The sequence below is a fragment of the Desarmillaria tabescens genome (genome assembly GCF_030435595.1).
Source record: "Desarmillaria tabescens strain CCBAS 213 chromosome Unknown EV420scaffold_135, whole genome shotgun sequence".
NCBI classification, from domain to species: domain Eukaryota; kingdom Fungi; phylum Basidiomycota; class Agaricomycetes; order Agaricales; family Physalacriaceae; genus Desarmillaria; species Desarmillaria tabescens.
In genome coordinates, this window is record NW_026848434.1 from 12,501 (window position 1) to 33,014 (window position 20,514).

A 20,514-nucleotide genomic window follows, 5' to 3' on the forward strand; every position below is an offset into this window, starting at 1 on the left:
CATGCTGCTCATTCCACTTGGCAAAGTCTAGAGTTGCCACATCATGCAGAATATTTCTCCTAATTTGCTCCTTGTTTTTAATTCCTCTGCTGCACACATCACTAGCAAGCTGGTATTTTTATTTGGTTGCCATGCCACCTTTTCTTAGTTCCATATTTCATTCTGGGTACAGGGTTTCTCTTGTGTCAGCTGAAATCCTCTCAGGAGGCTCGGACTGGGTGGTCCTCAGTTCTGAATGATGTTTCTCAGTGATTGCCAGATTGGCAGGGTTCACGTGTCATAGATCAATGTTGCATGAAGCTCCATTAATATATTATCTTCTCAGTGTATTTTATTTGAGTGAAGCACTGCTGAGGGATGCATAGGGTGTGAGTTAGGCACTGCGACTTCACACTTAAATGACACCAGTGTGCCATTCTAAGTCTAAGCCATGCGTTGCACTCGGATTATTTTATTATATGCTGCCTCTGCCTCAGTAGGTGCCGCTCTATGCCAGCTATGCATTATAATATTACTTAGTGGGTTGACACATGCTTGAACTCATAGAATTCACAAAATTACACATATGCACGCATTGCACATGTGTCATATCCCCCTCACTAAGCTTTGGACCTTCCATGGTCCATTGATGTGCTCGGTAATGGCGAGTGACAAAAGGCTAGCGAATGGATATGAACACCACAACACCAAAACCCTCTACTACTCTACACTAATCACCAATATTATTGAGTTCGGGTGTTTTGAGTACAATAGAAGCACTCTGCAGACTTCAACAAATCAGGGAAAGGTTGTTTAAAGACGTATATTTGGTACTAGTGAGCTACACAAGATGTAATACTCGTGCTAGCGGGGTTTTAAGACACGATTGGATGAATAGTGACTTGTGTTGAGCAACTGCGCTCAGTCTAACTCTGATACTTCGAAACTAGTGGCACTCTGGGCCAAATACTGGGTCTCACAAGTGGTCTACACTTGACTAGCGGCACCCTAGGCTCGACTAGTGGCACTCTTGGCCTAAGAACAAATACTTTAACTCTGAGAAAATACTTTAACTAACTTCGAAACGCTCTGAGTCACTCCAAGACAGAATAGTAACTTTAAGACACTTCAATTCGTTCAATACTATAGGTGACTAAACGACTAGTAGACACTTTGTTGAGGTTAAGCACAAAAGCCTTTAATTGAGGCACTAGAATACTGACTAGTAGGTCACAATCATGGGGATGGCTTGCCTGCCATGCGAGGCCACCCCTCCTACTACTTATATACTACAGAGACAGGTACAGAATAAATATAAATAGATTCTCTAGGGGTAATATTGGTAAGGATGTCTTGGCTAGTCACGAAATATGGGGAATAATCACGCAATAGTCAGCCTAGCCTGTTCTTTCTGTCGGATAGCGGGTCGAGGGACTCCGCTATTGGGTCGTTTCTGCACCCTTTTGCCCAGCAGTGCTCCACTAGTGACACGGCTATACGAATAGTCAGGTAACCGTGCCTGTAGCAACTGCTCGATTGTGATCAGGGCGCAGCCCGGCTATACTAGTGCCGATCGTATGAGATCTGTATCACACTAGCCGGATCTGGGCTAAGGATTATGCCTTTACTGGTTCATTTCTAAGTCCTTTTCAGAAGTGCTCGCGTGACTAGTCATCCTGACTTAGGCGTTCATGCCCAGATCGGTCCACTAGCGACTGAATAGTAGAGATCTGTGTGGGTTCTTACTTCTTGTTTGGGCGCTAGCAGCTGTATTCTTTACTAGTGACCGTATTTTACTAAGTCATACTAGCTTTGGAGGTGCTAGTCCAGTCGGCTGGTAGGGCTGACCCACTAGTGGTATCATTCCTAAGTCCTGACTCGACTAGTAGCATGCTAACTTGACTATCAGTCTGAAGTCTCAACTATAGCCCTTGATATACGACTAGTATAGGATAGACCTGCAACAGTATTGTTATAAAATCGCAAATTCTAGGTGTGAACGTGTAGACGGCATATCACCATGCATGTGGATTCCCATAGATTCCAATGGGTCCTGGTTACCGTGGCAGCTTCTTTTCATGTGGAAAGAAGTCCTGAGTCATGTAGCATCTTCGGCTTCTCATGACTGTGGAAACTTCTTATGTTCTCTCTTTTCTTTTTATGTCATGTCAAACATCTAGGAATATTTAAACTGACTCCAGTCTGTTTTCCTCTCTTCCTTACCCTCTCTTTCGCTCCACCTCTGTGTCATACACAGGGGTCATCCTCTTGTTATCTCTCATTTTATTTCATACTTTCATTGCCATCACCATCACCTGTCATGGTCACCAAGGATGCCCTTGCCATCTCATATGCTATCCCCCTTGAGGAGCTTTGCCACAACCTGTGCAGGGCCCATATGCATGTTGGTCATTACTTTGATATTCGACAGCTCAGCTGCACCTCTGATTATGAGATGAAGGCGGTGTTGGTCAACGCTCACCAATATCTGGTGTGTCTTAAGTTATTTTCTCCTCTTTTCTTATTTATTTTGCTCTTCCTAGGACGCTGATGAGCCTAAACTTCCGTGGCAACGGCAAAAACCAAAACTCTAGAGGAGTTCATGGCAAATGGTGTGTAGCAGCAATAAAGGCTTTGTTGTTGTGCGAGTGTTTCAGTGCACCTCCATGCAATGAATTCCTCAAGAACGCAAGTATATACTGTGACTTTTCAGTCAGCAAAGTAGTACCCTTAACGAACGAGTACTAGAAAGCGTTGGCTGTAAGCCAGGAAGGGTCTCAATGTAGGAGAAGGAACGGAATCTGGTATAACTGGGAATACCGGCAAACCATGAACAAAGCAATGGCAATTAACTAGTAAAAGCCATGGGTGGAATTGGCAGAATTAATGGAAACATCATCAAAGAGAAATACCATTGGCAAGATAACAAATACCATGACAGCAAGAGACGAAGACTGTAGTCAAGAAACTGGCGGTAAAACGAAGAGAGACTGGCTGGCGGAAATATGAAAGGGAACTAGTGGTGGCAAACGATGAACGGAACTGAGCGATGATGAAACTAAAACTGGACTGAGGTTAACTGCAGTAAAATGAAACTGATACTGATCCTGAGTCTACATGGAGACTATCCTATACTGAAGCTGACGGCAAGATAACAAATACTGAGACAGGTGATCCTATGCTGAAACTGACAGCAAGATAACAAATACCATGACTGAAGGTCCTATATACTGAAACTGTTGACCAAAATTCTGTGACAGACACTGCTGGCAGCAATAACGATCCTAATCTGTGTCCACATGGGGACGTAACTGTACTGAGCTGAACTGGGGTGAAATGATGGCAACGTAGAAAGTGAAGACTGGTAAAACGATGCTGGCTGGTGAAAGTGAAATGATGCTGGCGGAATAAAAGATAAAAGCAAGTTGTGGACACGAAATTCTGTGTATTGGTGCAATATGAGCATACACCAATACCGTTAGAAGAAAAGCCATGACAGAGAGTATAACTCGGAGTGACTATGCTGTTATTGTCTGTCTCCTAGTGGGTACAAGAGATAGTGGTTGTAGCAACTTAGTTACTTGTTGTTGATAACCTGTGTCTCCCCGATAACTACTACTACACTAGCTTTTATACTACAAGTCCGGAATAATTTTAGAATACTTGAAACGAGTCCTTAGTAAGTCCCTAGTACATAGATTGGTAAGAAATGATACAAAACGCATGCTCCCAGAGTTCTAAAGTAACAGCACCTGCACAGTTTTACTGCATATAGACTTAGTGATCAGAAAGAATTCTGCCGACATACGGACTCTTGGGCTGCTGTGTTGCTGCAGCAAAGTACACTGAAGGTAGTACACTGAAGTAGATGCATGCGGCATTGTCTTGGCATTGTAACAGCCTTAGTAAAGCTAGTGGAAAGGTCATGGTATTAAGTCTTTTGCTGTGGAATAGGTATTTTGGCTGTGGCATTCTATTAAGTGACACTTGATGCTGATGTCAGCAATGGCTGTGCTAGGCGATCAATGATGGTCCTAATTCCATGAGATCTGCAATCAGGTGCCTGGCAGCAATAATGAAGTGGCGCATATTGATGCGAAATTCGAGTTGGGATGGATAGTTGGAGGTAAAAGTGGGTATTTCCGTGATTGCAATTGTTGACTTAGGGAAAGTCCGCTAAGTGGACAAGGCATTTATTATAATGCTAAAATCTGTGAATTCTGAGCGTACAGAGCCTTGAGGCTCATCAATGCACACATGGAGATGTTGTGGACCTATCATCTTCAAGACTCACACTATGGGATTGGCCTCCATGGTCAGATCCAACATGTGGTTGCTCAGTTATCGGCAGAACACTGCCGGGTGGAATGGCACATTTGGGAGTTGTCGAGGTGTGACTCTTATCATGATACTGTGCATAGAATTTTCCTTTAGTCTCTCTTTATTCTTCGTGGCTTATTCTCATGTAGCTTGTCTTCGACGAATTGCTCTGCATTCCTGGAGACCCTGATTATTCACCTAATGGTGAACACTGTATGTCAGAATATGACCTCATGCCATACTGTGTCGAGAATATCATCACGCCTCCTGTCCAGTCTAGCATGATGCCTTCCCCCAGTAAAACGGCTCTACCTGCCGATCTCAGGTAATTAACTTCTCTGGCCATTAATTTATTTTCTCCTGCCTTAATACTTGTTCACTAGCCCTAAGGTTACCAAGCCTCCTCACCCAGTAATGATCAAGAGGCCTCAACCACCAAGGGAACTTTGTATGTGACTCTCTGTTTATCTTTTTCCTCTCTGATTAAATTCTCATAGCTTTTGCCAACTATCATGCCTCCAACAAGGTGGAAAAGGCTTCTAAGCCAGCTGCACCTGCTCCGGCACCCAGCTCAAAAATCCCCGCACCTGTGAGTGTACTGACTTAGTCTCTCATGTTCTGCACTTAGACTATTCCGTTCTCCTTTCTAGCCTGCATGCCTTATGCACAAGTGAGCTCATGAAGAGCATGAGCGTGACAGTGTAAGTACATTTTTGCTCTGTCTGTACTTATTCTTATTGACGCTTTTTCACTTTTAGTCGCCTATTTTAAGTACTCCGCAAAAGGCACAAGCTTCTATGTAAGCTCCTGTTCTTTTGCTATCCACTTTTTATCCAATTTCCATTTCTTCCTTATAGATTTCATCATGTGGGACCCAAGAAGGTGTCTCTGTCCCTCAAGAAACCCATAGTCACAGCCAAAAAGCCGGTGATCCCAGGTGATAATCTATTTGTCCCTCTACTTATTCTCTCTGCTGATGACTTCTTATTCCTAGCTCCTCCTATCACATCTTACGAAGATGAGGAGATGGAAGGAGAAGAAGCAGAGGAGGAAGGAGCTGTGGAGGAGGAGTTAATAGAGGAGGACTCTAGTCTTACTTCTCCACTGGTAAAGCGTGTATGAAGGCAGTCACCTGATGTGCCACCCCCTCCTCATGCATATCATCCTCTCACTGGAGAGCCGTTAAATGGCCTCTCATTTATTTCATTTTCTATAGTGTCCAGTGTTCCTGCACTGCCTCTTCCACCTGCTGCACCCTCTGAGAAGACCAAGGGAAAACAAAAGGCTGCTGTGCCTCCTTCCCCATCACCACCACCTCAACCAGCTAAGCAAGGACATGGACAACCCCCCAGTTTCAAAAACAAGAAAGGCCAGGGTGCCTTTAGCATGCAAAAATCTATTCACAGCCATCTCAAGGCCTCTATTGTTACTGGACACTCATGCACCAAGGCTGCATCTGAGGCCTTATCCTATGAGGCACCTTCTCCCAACTCTCAAGACAAGATCCCTGAGGAGGAGATGGAGCCAGTACCCGAGGACAAGGAGGAAGCCATGCAGAAGGGGGATTCTGCACCTCATGTCATGGGTGATGTTGTGCACACATGAAGGTTTACTAGTGCTGTGACTGAGCCCATTGCTTCTGGCTCTGGCATGCCTGAGGAAGAACTTTCTTTGAGCATCCACTCAGTCACAGTTGATGATACCGTGTATGCACATGCCTTCCACCCATTGGTGGACCTCCAATTTCATGAGCCCCTGTCCTGTCAAGCCCTCGAGCACTTCAAGCTCTTGGCTTTACCTCCTGCTCCCGCCTCGCTCTCCAAGTAAGCTATTCTATTGCCTCTTTCTCTTATTTTTCTTTCAGCTGACTTGATCTATTAGGCCCTCAACTGAGATGCACAATGGCCATCCTGCTGCGTTCCGTGCTCATTCAGATCTCAGTGCACATATCTTGCACATGCCTAACGTGAGTTTTAATTTCTCTTCCGATATATTATTTCTTTTCTTATCCAATTTATTTAGATCTTCCATCCCTGCTTCAATTGTAGCTTCTCCAGTTTCCCTGAGCTCTGCGAGTTCACTGGTGAAATTGGCAAAGAGGCCTGTACCAAATACAGGGCTAGCAGGCATGGAAAATGTTCTGCTTGACTTGACACCTCAGGTTATCATGTGATCTCCTTGGTTCCACTTGAGGCCTATCTTATGATATACAAGCAAAGCCTGTATCTTACTATTAAGGCCCTTGTCTAGATCTATATTAAAGCATTCTAGGTACAAAAAATTTTAAAAAGGCTTCATTATGTATTATATGAATATCTAGTTGAAATAATATAGTATCTTTCAATAACACACATGCTTTCTAATTAATCTTACTTTATTTTAATCACTACTCCTCACCATGTGTTCACATATCTAGATTTTAGCATATTCCTAACACTATTCAGTATTCCAGAAGAGCAGTGTCATATTACATATAACAGCTATTTAAATATACAAAGAGCTATCTCAAAATAGTAATATTGATTAGATATAAAATATATATATCTATATGAAGTAATATGAAGGTATTCAGGGTATTAAGCACAGATATCATTTGAAATTGAGCATACCAGTCTTGTATTCCATACACTTGTGTCTGGGTACCAGCAATGCATGCCTGAGGCAATCATCCAGGGGCCTTCAAGCTCTGAAGCATTGATGTGTTATTGGAAGCATTGTTGCCAGGAACTGATAGGAGCTTGTCAACAATCCTGAATTCCTGCAAGGACTTGTACAAGACACTAGCAAGGTTTGAACCAGTATGTGATGATGAGCCTCAAGGCTCTGTATGCTCAGAATTCATGGATTTTAGCATTATAATAAATGCCTTGTCCACTTAGTGGACTTTCACTAAAGTCAATGATTGCAGTCATGGCAATACTCACTTTTACTGCCAACTATCCTTCCCAACTCATATTCTGCATCAATATGTGCCACTTCATTAATGCTGCCAGGCACCTGATAGCAGATCCTACGGATTTAGAAACAGCTTTGATCATCCAGCACAGCCATCTATGACATCAGCATCAAGTGTCATTTAGAAGAATGCCACAGTCAGAGTACCAATTCCATGGCAAAAGACCTAATACCATGACCTTTCCACCCACTTTACTAAGGCTGTTACAATGCCAAGATAATGCTGCATGCATCTACTTCAGTACACTCACTTCAAGGTACTTTGCCACAGCAACACAGCAGCCCAAATGTCCATATGTCAGCAGATTTCTTTCTAATCACTAAGACTATACATGGCAAAACCGTGTGGGTGCTGTTACTTTAGAACTTTGGAAGCATGTGTTTTGTATCATTTCTTACCAATCTATGTACTAAGGACTTACTAAGGACTCGTTTCAAGTATTCTAATTTTATTCCGGACTTGTAGTATAAAAGCTAGTATTTACCATGGAAAATGGTAGTTACTAGGTTGCTATGACCATTACCACTTGTACCCACTAAGAGACAGACAATAACAACATAGTCACTCTGAGTTTTACTCTCTGTCATGGCTTTTCTTCTAACAGTATTGGTGTACACTCATATTGCACCAATATATGGAAATTCGTGTCCACAACTCACTTTTATCTTTTATTCTGCCAGCATCATTTTACTTTCACCAGCCAGGATCGTTTTCATCAGCTTTCACCTTCTACATCGCCATTGTTTTACCCCAGCTCAGTTCAGGATCGTTATGTCCCTGTGTGGACTCAGATTAGGATCATTATTGCTGCCAGCAGCATCTGTCATGGAATTTTGGTCAACAGTATAGGATTACTTGCCACAGTATTTGTTATCTTGCCATCAGTTTCAGTATAGGATCGTCTCCATGTAGACTCAGGATTAGTATCAGTTTTGTTTTGCCATCGTTAACCTCAGTACAGTTTCAGTTTCAGCCTAGCCCAGTCTCAGTCATCATTTTGCCATCACTAGTTCCCCTTCATATCACTGCTAGCTCATCTTATCCTTGTTTTACTGCCAGTCTATCGTTTCTCGACTACAGTCTTCATTTATTACCATCCCAGTATTTGTTATCTTGCCAATGGTATTTCTCTTCAACAGCATTTTCCCTAAATCCATCAACATCATCCACAGCATTTACTAGTTAATTGTTGCCACTTCCTTCACAGTTTGCTGGTATTTCCAGTTATACCAGATTCCATTCCTTCTCATATATCGAGACCCTTCCCGGCTTACAGCCAACGCTTTCTAGTACTTGATCATTAAGGGTACTACTTCACTGACTGAAAAGTTGCAGTGTATACTTGTGTTCTTGAGAAATTCATCATATGGAGGTGCACCAAAACACTCGCAAAACAACTAAGCCTTTATTGCTGCTATGCATCATTTGCCATGAACTCATCTAGAGTTTTGGTTTTGCCATTGCCATAGAAGTTTAGGCTCATCAGCAACTCATGAAGGCTGAACCAAATTGAGTAAAAACAACACAAACACAATTATAGAACTTACTGTATCATGTCCATTGTTAGAACTTGCATCTTGCCATCCTGAACCCACACTATGACAAGCCTCATGAGTGACAGCTTTTGAGGTGCTGACCAGCCATCCTGAGCTATGTGGATCTTGCCATGAGCACCCTACATGAGTCATAAATAGAGAACAGCTTGAAGAATAACAAGCTACATACCTGGAGAAGTTTCTTCACTTCCTTTTTTACCATGATATAGATATAGACTTCCTTCAGGTCATGGGAGACAGTATCAGCTGATGGTACCCTGACATTTGCGTTCATCATATGGAGGATGTCAAGATACTCAGGATTCTTGAACATGTGGTAGGGTTGATGGCATCAAGCAGCCCAATAGACCTGCTTGAGTCACAGGTGGCCATAGGTGTAGGTGCTCCCTTGAATGAAGGGCACTAGACTGGACTGTTGAAGAGGAGGTTCTCCATTTTGTTCAACAGCAGCTTTCTCAGAAGCAGCTTGTTGCTTTTTGCAAGCTTTCATGTGGTTGTTCAAATTGGAGGTACAGTTGTCCGAGAAGAGATTTGAGTACCAGTGCTGGAATGACAAATTGAAGAAACAAATGGTCATATCAATAGATCATGCTTACTGAGAACAAGTAAACTCTTGGGCCCATTGCGACATCTTCTCATTCCAAGTCACTTCAATGTTGGCTTCAAAATGGTCATAGGTCACTAGAGACCTTCATGATTGCATACCCGGGTACATCCATATCCACAACCATGGGTACCTGTGGCTCCAAAGCCATACCCATCATCCATGCCAACATCTGTGGCACAGATGACCTGACCCATGCCATGAGTACCTGCATCTGTGGCAGGTACCTGCACTCACCTAGGTATATACAGGTACCTGCATAATACCCACCCAATTCTTACTCAATAAACTACAGTAGACTACACTATGCATGTAACTAACATTTAATCAACTTATCTGTCCTGCATTAAGCCTCACATAGTGAATAAGGAGGAGGAGGAAAGGAGGATGCTGATCTATAATGGTGATGACACTGCCGGAGTAGGAAGAAATGCCATTGGGTTGTGCTGGGGTTGTCTGAAAGTTATTGACAAGGGCTTTCAAACACCCTAACAATGAAGGGAAATGATCAAAAAGCGAAGAAGATATGCACTGAACAAAATAATATCTAAGTCAGACAGTGATGGTGATGATCAGGGAGCAGCACTGTGAGATGGTAACAGATAAAGGACACTAAGGGAGTGTCAGAATATGTCAAAAAAGAGCTTTAAGAGTGTACCAAGTATGTAGGGAAGCACTCATCTGAACCCAAGATAGCTTGAATATGCTCTCCATCCCCTGCCAAAACAAAGATCCTGTCATAACTCTGCAACAATGTGGCCAATTTTAGCGAGTAAGAGGTTGGTTGAAGCCACGAACTGGGGCTTTCAAACACTCCTAGATGCGAGAAAACCCAATGGAAAACGATGGAAAAATCACCATCACAAGATATTGATCTGAGCTTATGAGGTGGAGATTTGATGTGGGGGAAGACTATAGACATGTGAGAGTTCAGAGTTGAGGTCTAGAACCAAGGACCAAGGACTAAGGTAAAATGACTGACTGAACCATGTCTGGGCACCAGGAAGATCCATGAAAGGGCAAGGTGGTGGGAGGAGAGAGTATTCCAGTGGCTGTGCAGGTACCTGTGATGGGTACCCATCACATCAAGAGCCATACCCGGCATCCATACAGCACCTGGGTGTCACAGATACTGTGACATCCATGGATGTGTACCTGCCAGGTACAGATGCCGGGTTACCCACAGATACCTGTCAAATACCCAGCAATTGTGAAGGTCTCTATAGGTCACCACATGCCACTTGGTCTTCATCTTGGCTGTCAAAAATAATCAGAAAACTGAAGGCAGTGGAATCAAGTGAGGTGTACCTAATTTCTTCATGAATTTTTGTCAACACTGTTCAGTGTTCAGATGAACCACTCCATTCTCTCCAGCCTGGGCAGACACTTCCAACATTGAAGGTGTATCACTGTGAGAGGGTTCTTCGACTGCAGCATCTTGGTAGTCTTCAGAATTACTGTCATCATTGGCTGGGTGTCATTGACATTTACAGTGTGATGGCATCTCTGAGAGGCTGGCATCGGTATCAGTGGTGTTAGATCATGTGTGCTTGTTGGAAGCATTAGACTCTTGGCATGATGAAGAGGTGGATGGAGCCATAGTCATAGAGAGTGGAAGAGTACTTGAGTACCACGGGTTGGAGGTTAAATAGATAATCAGCTGTGATTAGAACAATGAACCAGAATGTAAAACAAATTAGTATATTGGATTGTCTGTTGATAGCGCACAATGAATTGTGCATTTTGCCACAGAGCACACAACAAGACATCTTCAATAGATCTGAATAAAAGACAAATTTGTAAGCTTGATAATAGTCAGTACACAAGAACATTCAGTTCAAGGCATAATGCAGCACAAAAATATGAAAATTGTAGCATTTTTTCTTCAAATATACATAAACACACAGTAAACATAGTATAAAGTTAGAAAGGATGTTAACTGATGAGAGAATCCTGATCTACAGAGAAATACACAATGTCACATGGACTCACACTTGACAAGGCCCTCATGAAATCCTACATTGAACTCAAGAAGTGAGATGTAATGGCAAAAGATACAGAAGTCAGGGTTACACACCAATCACTGGTACAACCAACAAAGGTGAGGGCTGCATCGTTAACAAAAATGGGAGTCAGATGGGGCACAGTAAAGGGTGATGACAGGTGGTGGAAGGGAGAAGTTGGACTCTCAATTGCCAAGGAAGTACCCAGCTGTGCACGGACTGTAAAGCCCTTTAGAGATTCACTTACTAGGCTTTAAGTTCAATTGAGATCACTCTCATTATTCTTGACGGACGTATCGGGATTATCGATCAGTGGTGTGTAAGTAACTAGTATTTCTCAATACAGAAGGCTAAGAGAAGGCTTAGAACTTAGAACTAGCCAAGTTAGTGCATTCTCAGGCCTGACTCAGGTCCTACTTAGTTTTGAGATCACACAAGTGTTAGCCACTAACTCTATCGACTTAGATCGTACTAGGATCCCTACTCGCACTTCGGTAGGAGACGCTCTAGTAAGTCAAAGGCAATGAAAGTCGATGGGACAGATAGTCACGAAGGGTGGAGTTTGATGTTAGGTAGATTAAACCTTAGCCGAAGCTGGGGATTAAGCCAGCTGAGGCTCTACTTAAATACATGTTGGTAAACTAAAAATAGTACTGTGAGAATGCATCCGTCATGATCGCATACGAGTAATCAGGCTGAGTAATACAAAGGAAAAAGAAAAGAAATGAGTAAATCGTAACATTACCCCCTCCTTAAGACTCATTCGTCCCGAATGAGAATATGTCTCCTTCCTTCCACATGGGCGAGTAAGAGGGTCTATTACGATTTCGTTGTATCTTATCTTATCGGCTCTATCGTAATCTCGCTATGCTAATTCTCCGGACTTGATCGCATTCACCATGCGGGTTCAGTACGTTTACCGTACCATTGCAGACACTTGTAGTATATTTAGCACGACCCAAACTGTATTTAAGTAGCTCGACTGCAGGTCTTCAACCTCAGTCTCGAACTAAAGTTTATTCACCCGATAACTTAGTCTGAACTCACTCTCGCTCAACTAAGCGATAGCCCCCTTAATGCAAACCTGCGGACAACATAAAGCGCCTGACCGAAGTGCGAGTCATGCTTAGTTGTTTGATCCTGTTTGTGAAATCGGTCGCTAACAATTAGTTCGAGACTTTCTCACTCTTCATCAACAACTACGTTGACGAACAGTAACGAATGAACCCTGTTGAACAATATCTCACCGACCTCTTTGGACTACAAGGCTTTATCGCCATAGCCTATCTCGCATTCCTATATGGATACGAGCACAGATGAAACCAGGAGCCAGTCTCCGAAGAAACTCTCACTGTCGAAGCCCCCAACCCGGAGGCTAGACGACTGAACACACCCCCCCCGACTACGTCGACGACCGACCCGTACCACACGTCCACTTCATCTTCATCAATGACGACGAGTGGATCCCAGAAAACTCCGACACAGATGAGTCCAGTGAGTCCAACTCCGAGGTGGAAGGATGGCCCACACAAAGAGGCCCAGTCGTTGAAGAAGAAGAAGAGCGAGGAATCTACGAGCAAGGGGTGGACCAGCGTATTCTCTCTCCCATTACCGAAGAGGAAAGCGAAGGGGAAAGCGAAGGAGGAAACCCCTGGGATGCCCCTTCCCCTACCTCCACCGAAAACTCAGCCGCCAACCCTGGCTATGATTCATACGGACAGCGCCTCTATCAAAGAGGGCTTAGATATCATCTTGGAGAAAGAGGAGAGGCTGAAAATGGAACTGGAAGCAGTTCAAATGAAGAAGGCAGTGATACAGAGGAAGACGACCAAAGCGACGAGCTCCCAGGGCCGCGCAACGACTGGTCCCCTCCAAGGCTGGACTCCAGAGGAGAAACATGGGGAAACCACTACGCCCGCAGTGACACAACAGACAATGAAGAAGAGTACCTCCACCTCGTCACGCGCCCAAACACCCCAATCATCATCAACGATAGGGCAGGGGAAGCCACTACCGAGCTCGACCAGTGTGAGCCCACATACGATGCCGATGCCAGCTGCGATGTATGCAGACAAGCACAGGACTACGCCGACGCATGGCTTATGTACAGAGGAATCGAACCCCCCTCCTCAGTCGTCCCATACGCCATCTATCCCCTTGCACCAGAACACCCCCTTGCCGCCCCCGTCCCCTTCATTGCACCTTGGGTATGGGATAGACCCCGAAGACCAGACTTCGATCAAGTCATACTCAGGGTCAACGAGTGGGCCCGAATCATTCGAAACTGGAACCGTATCGTCACAGGAAGCACGGAGCCTTTCGAGCGAGTCCGACCAATCGGACTTAGAAGAAGGAGAAATTTACGAGAACCCTGGAATAGGGCAGACTTCGATTTACAGCAGCAGCATCGGGTCAGAGAATACGGAGAGGAGGACATCATACCAGAATTCGTGGAAGGATCTAGCTCGGGAGCCTACTGAGGCCGAGCTAGAAGATATGACATACTTGGACATGCTACGATGGATGGAGAAGAAATTACCCCGGGAATTGTCATGGAACAGTTCCCCGCAAGGAAGGTACTTCCAGAAAGAAAAGAATTCCCAAATCGGAGCCCAGGTAATCTATTGAGAAACGGTTTTCCACACCAATATCCTATGGAACCAAGTACACCCAGAGGACTATACAGATCCCGGGGAACGATACCAGGTGCCTGCACCATCAGAAACGTCAAGCGGAAGCACAGTGGACCTGAGCCACCTATCCATTCTTAAAAGAACCGGGTACGTCGACCCTAGCCGACTATTCGCCGCTGCAGGAACACCGGGAAGTGCAGGCACTGCCGCAGCAGCAGCAGCTGCCCCCGTGGCGCCACCCCCTGTGCCGCAAGGCCCTCTATCCCCACATCACAACCCTGCGTTACGATCATTACCACGACCAGCAGCAATCCCTATTCCCGCTGACCCAGTACAACCACCAAACACGCCACCACCTTTTATTGTCGGAGTGGCCAACACGAATCCATGGGGACAGGTAAAGCCACAACTCACGGACCCTCCCGAGAAGTTCAAAGGGGAGTCCAGCGACGTGGACAGATTCCTCAACCAGTGTGAGGACTATTTCAATGTATTTCCTCAGCAGTTCACTATGAACGCACATGGACAAAGCCCAAACCGGGTGGTGTTCTGTACGTTCCACCTCGCCGACAAAGCCTTGCACTGGTGGAATCATGCCCGGGATGAATATTATGACGAAACATGCGGATACCTGCGATATCCCGCGTGGCATGTATTCCGACAGATCATTGAGGATCAGTTCCGAACCGATGCAGAAGTAGAGCTTAAGCTACAAGAGTTCAAACGACTCCGACAAAACACGTACAAATCGGCGAAGGAATTCTTCCGTGACTTCGAACGCCTAGCCAAAGAAGCCAGGAAACGCCACAATGAAGAGTACATGATCGAGATCCTCAAACCGGCAATTCGAAAAAATGTCAAAACTGCGATACATGCTACCGGAACTGCGCTTCCAAGAACGTACGCAGAATGGAAATTCCGGGTGGAACAGATGGACTACAACTACCGAGTGGGACTAGCAGAAGACGCAGGCAGAAACCAGGGAGCGCAGGGACAGCAGAACAAGGGAACGGGAAAAGCCGGTGGCTCTGGGAATTCCCAGGGTGACAAGAAGACGGGAACGGGCACCACGTACGGGGGCCAAGGTCAACCCATGGAGATAGATCGTCTCCGCAAGGAAGGGCGATGCTTCCGCTGCAGTCACAAGGGCCATCGGAAGCAAGACAACAAGTGCCCCAAAGACGAAAGTACGTGGCTTGTCAAACACCAGCCCAAATTCTCCAGAGCCCAAATTCGCGCAATGTATCAACAAGTATTGAAGGATGAAGAAGGGGAGGCCTCAACGTCGAAAGTCGAGGAGGTAAAAGACGAGCCAGCGGCATAAGCGACAACCGCGCGTCGGCTAAGGACACAATTTCATTTAGTGGTGCATCACAGAATCCCGCAGGTCGGACTAATGTATCGCATGTAGTACCTCGAGGCAATGACAAACTTTTCACGCCATCACAAAATGAAATTACCAAGTCGCATATAAAGAAGAACGGTGTACAGGGGATTTCCACCGTGCTCGAAGAAGAACCCCATTCAAGGTCCTTGGCCACCGGTGCAAAAGCACAAGCGGCAGACGCTGCGCAAGGTGGCGGGACATACGGGATCAAGGTCAACATCGCTCCGTGGAGGGTAGGTACCGGCGCAGAAAACGGAGGAAGAGCGGCCGAGCCAGTAGTGGGCGAGGACGCCTCCAGGCGGGAGAGGAACGATGCAGGACCTCGCCCGAAGGCGGAACGTACGCACCTGCCCTATGCGGCCAACTACCCCGACACGATGGAGCCGCAAGAGGGAACGCGAATCCCCATCCAGAAACCCGCTGCCCCACAAACAACAGTCCAGACAACCGGGGACATTATTTATCCCCCTCCAATTACGGTGCGTCTCCCATCCTCGTCGCTAACACATAATGGCACCGGGGGCTCGTGTTCCCCGGTGGGCGGGTCGGTGGGACCATTATGTGCTTCTCCTACTTGCAATAAAAAAACCGTTTCCCTCGAAGAAGTGCCTGATGAGGAAGACGATTACAGTTACCAACAAAGTATTAAGACACGAGGGGAAGACCCGGTGATTCACACTGAGGAGTACCCAGATGACTATGAGGTAACTGAGCTAGAAGAAGAATATTATGACGACAAGTGGGATAAAGGGTGGCTTAAACCACATAGCACCGAGTGGGTAAGAAGGAAAATGAGACAAGAAAAGACGATGGAAGGGAAACTCGCCACTCTACGCATGTGGATACACCCGAGACGCCTCATAGAAGTAGATGAGGATCTGGTCCTGGACCTCATGGGTTCTTCAAAAGAAACCTACAGGCAGCAGGAGATGTGTCTACAAAACATGGAGGATCTACGAGTGCCCCCCCAATACATTCGAGGAGGAAAAGGACGGAGCGTTAACATTCAAGTACAACTCGAAACTTTGGACACTGGCCAAGTACGAGCCATCAATGCTCTAGTTGACAGTGGGTGCACGGGGAGCTGCATAAACCAAACATTCGTACAGGAGCACCAAATGAATACGGTAAAACTACCCAAAGCACAAGCCGTATACAATGCCGACGGCAGTCGAAACAAAGGAGGAGATATCACAGAAATAGTAGAGTTGCGCATGACCATCGGGGATCACCATGAAAAGATCGACCTAGCCGTTGTGGACTTAGGAAACGTACCCTTGTTCCTAGGACACAACTGGCTCAAACGCCACAATCCAATCATTGACTGGAAGACAGGAGCAGTAACACTCGCCCGGTGTACATGTCGCAAGATACCTTTTCTATTACCTGACGAGGATCCTGAACAAACCTGGGGAACAGAAGTGGAAGAGGGGGACACCATACTGGTAATAGACTTCGAAGAAGCCTTACACGTACGGGCCATGGGAAGCAAGGCCAACGAGTTAGCCGCCAAGGCTAACGAAGGGAGGGAAGCCAAGACATTCGAAGAAATAGTACCGGAACCATACCGGGACTATGAGGACGTGTTTGCGAAGGAAAACTTCGACGAATTACCCCCACGTAAACCATGGGATCACGCCATCGAACTTATCCCAAACGCTAAAGCCAGCCTAGACTGTAAAGTGTATCCCCTAAACCCTACCGAACAGGAAGAGTTAGACAAATTCCTAGACGAAAACCTGGAATCCGGAAGAATTCGACCGTCCAAATCCCCCATGGCATCCCCTTTCTTTTTCGTCAAAAAGAAAGACGGAAAACTTCGTCCCGTACAAGATTACCGAAAGCTGAATGAAATAACCATCAAAAATCGATATCCCCTGCCCCTTATTGGGGAACTGATGGATCAGCTAAAAGATGCCAAGTACTTTACCAAACTGGACGTCAGATGGGGGTACAACAATGTAAGGATCAAGGGGGGAGACGAATGGAAGGCGGCCTTCCGAACAAATCGAGGGTTATTCGAACCAATGGTGATGTTCTTTGGACTCACAAATTCACCTGCAACGTTCCAATGGATGATGAACGACTTATTCAAAGAACAGATCACAAGAGGAGACGTCACCGTATACTTAGATGACATCCTTATCTGCACCAAGGATAAGGACCGACATCGAGGTGTGGTTCAGGAGGTGTTAGCCATCCTCCGAACCAACAATTTGTTCCTCAAAGCAGAAAAATGCGAATTCAAAGTACTAGAAACCGAGTACCTCGGAGTAATCATCAGCCAAGGATCGGTGCGCATGGACCCTGTAAAAGTCAAAGGAATCACGGAGTGGCCCCAACCTACCAAAAAACGGGAATTACAATCGTTCCTAGGCTTCACCAATTTCTACCGACGGTTCATCCGGGACTACAGCAAGCACGTAAGGCCGTTAACCCAGCTCACAGGAAAAGCCGAGTGGCAGTGGGGAAGAACGCAAGAAGACGCGTTCCAAGAAATCAAAAGGAAACTAGCCGAAGAAGTAGTGCTAGCGATACCTACCCGAACAGGGAAGTATCGTGTGGAGGCAGACGCGAGTGAAGGAGCCATAGGAGCGGTATTGTCACAGGAACAAGAGGGAAAGTGGAGACCAGTAGCGTTTCTATCCAAGGCCCTGACTACCACGGAGCGAAACTACGAAATTTACGACAAGGAACTTCTAGCAATCATGCTCGCACTGGAAGACTGGAGGCATTACCTCATGGGAGCATACCAAGACTTTGAGATATGGACAGATCACCAAAATCTCCAGTACTTCCGAAAGCCTCAGAAGCTAAACCGTCGACAAGCCAGATGGGTTACGGAACTCGCCGAGTATCACTTCACCCTACACCACAAACCAGGAACCGCCAACCGAAAGGCGGATTTATTATCCCGAAGGGCGGACCACGATCAAGGAAGCGAAGACAATAAAGAAGTGGTAGTCCTAAAACCAGAAATGTTCCGAGCCCTAATCATGCCAAGCGAAGAGGAAGTACACAAAAGGATACGAGCAGCACTACGTGACGTAACCCGGTGGGACAAGGGGATAGAAGCATCCCTCCATCATCCCAGAGGGATCGTCCAGCAAGAAGGCCTAATGTACTACGATGGAAGGTTATACATTCCCCGAGACGCCAAGCTCCGAGGGGAATTAATCGCCATCCACCATGACCATGTCACAGCGGGGCATCCGGGGATTGAAAAAACCAAAGAGCTGGTACAAAGAGAGTATTGGTGGCCGAAGCTTAAAAATGACATAGAACGATACGTGAAAGGGTGCGAAGCTTGTCAGCGTACCAAGACAAGTACTCAACGAAAATGAGCACCCTTACACCCTCACGCGGTGCCATCTCGACCATGGGAACACATAACAGTCAACATGATAGGCAAATTACCAGACTCAAATGGGTATAATGCCATTCTCATGATCGTAGACCGTTTCTCCAAAGAGGTGATCCCAGTACCCTGCTCTACGGAGCTAACCTCCAAAGGATGGGCCAAAATCCTCAGAGATCACGTCTGGGCCAAACATGGAATGCCGCAAAAGGTCATCTCTGACAGGGGACCACAATTCGTGTCCAAGTTCATGAAAGAACTATATGAGATGTTACACATACAAGGAAACCCGTCCACGGCCTATCACCCCCAGACGGACGGGCAAACGGAGAGAGCAAATCAAGAGATTGAAAAGTATCTGCGAATCTTTATCAATCACCGGCAGAACGATTGGAGCGAATGGTTACCGCTTGCCACCTTTCAACACAATAATCGAAAACATTCCGCAACGGGTTACTCTCCGTTTGAAATAAACCACGGACAGAAACCGCATCTCGCTCCACTCACGATAAAGGAAGGGACCAATCCGGCAGCCAGGGAATTTGTAACGGATATACAAAAGGTGCACGAACAAACCACCAAAGCACTAGAAAAAGCGGCGGAAACCATGAAGCGACAGTATGATAAGCATCAGTGGCAAGCAGTGAATACCAGCCTGGAGACAAAGTATGGCTGGATTCCACAAACCTACACCTTCCTCGACCAATGAAGAAGTTAGGAGATAAACGCGTCGGACCATTCGAGGTGCTATCCAAACACGGCGCCTCCATGTACAAACTGCGACTTCCCCCCTCATGGAAGATTCATGATCGTTTCAACGAAACCCTTCTCACTCCTTACCATCCGCCGGAGTTCCCAATCCAAATACAGCCTTTACCGCCGCCACCCGACCTTGTAGACGGACAAGAACAGTACGAAGTGGAAGAAATAGTAGATCGAAGGGAAAGAGCTCCCCGCGGGAAAGGAAGAAGACGAAGTACCGGGATCGAGTACCTCGTAAAATGGAAAGGATATCCAAGAGAAGAAAATTCCTGGGTGGATGAGCAAGACCTGGACAATGCCAGGGATGCAATCGAAGACTTTGAACAAGTCTCGTTCATCACCAGACCTCCAGCGGAATGGTGGGAGAATGAAGACGAATCAGATTCATGGTCCGAACATGAATCCGTAACCGAATCAGAAGTCGATCACCCATTGGTACAGGCAATTCAAGAATACCTGATAAAACCAAACGCACCTTCTCTCGTGGGAGCCTATCTTCCGAAACCAAGTAACATTGCAGTCGGGACGACTGCCTTAACAGGGGGGTAATATTACGATTTCGTTGTATCTTATCTTATCGGCTCTATCGTAATCTCACTATGCTAATTCTCCGGACTTGATCGCATTCACCATGCGGGTTCAGTACGTTTACCGTACCATTGCAGATACTTGTAGTATATTTAGCACGACCCAAACTGTATTTAAGTAGCTCGACTGCAGGTCTTCAACCTCAATCTCGAACTAAAGTTTATTCACCCGATAACTTAGTCTGAACTCACTCTCGCTCAACTAAGCGATAGCCCCCTTAACGCAAACCTGCGGACAACATAAAGCGCCTGACCGAAGTGCGAGTCATGCTTAGTTGTTTGATCCTGTTTGTGAAATCGGTCGCTAACAGGGTCTCCCTTCTGCTTTAAAACAGTTTAGCATTGGGTCCGCTCGGCCTCGAGTACTGC

At 45.9% G+C, this 20,514-nt stretch overlaps 2 protein-coding genes across 2 annotated transcripts; one reads left to right on the forward strand and one right to left on the reverse strand.

Annotated features, from left to right (window-relative positions):
• Nucleotides 1-4,236: 4,236 nt before the first annotated feature.
• On the forward strand, nt 4,237-6,447 carry EV420DRAFT_1487732 (uncharacterized protein; the record flags this gene model as incomplete). The annotated part of the gene is made up of 13 exons (XM_060470558.1): nt 4,237-4,370; nt 4,449-4,512; nt 4,551-4,624; nt 4,683-4,747; nt 4,797-4,888; nt 4,928-4,969; nt 5,058-5,098; nt 5,157-5,236; nt 5,294-5,413; nt 5,516-5,892; nt 5,929-6,122; nt 6,181-6,265; nt 6,322-6,447. 13 exons carry the CDS (start codon nt 4,237-4,239, stop codon nt 6,445-6,447), a joined length of 1,494 nt encoding a protein of 497 aa, XP_060322125.1.
• Nucleotides 6,448-8,669: 2,222 nt separating this feature from the next.
• On the reverse strand, nt 8,670-9,434 carry EV420DRAFT_1487733 (uncharacterized protein; the record flags this gene model as incomplete). The annotated part of the gene is made up of 5 exons (XM_060470559.1): nt 8,670-8,754; nt 8,803-8,930; nt 8,981-9,068; nt 9,174-9,355; nt 9,408-9,434. The coding sequence occupies 5 exons, from the start codon at nt 9,432-9,434 to the stop codon at nt 8,670-8,672; spliced, it is 510 nt and encodes a 169-aa protein (XP_060322126.1).
• Between the last annotated feature and the right edge of the window lie 11,080 nt (nt 9,435-20,514).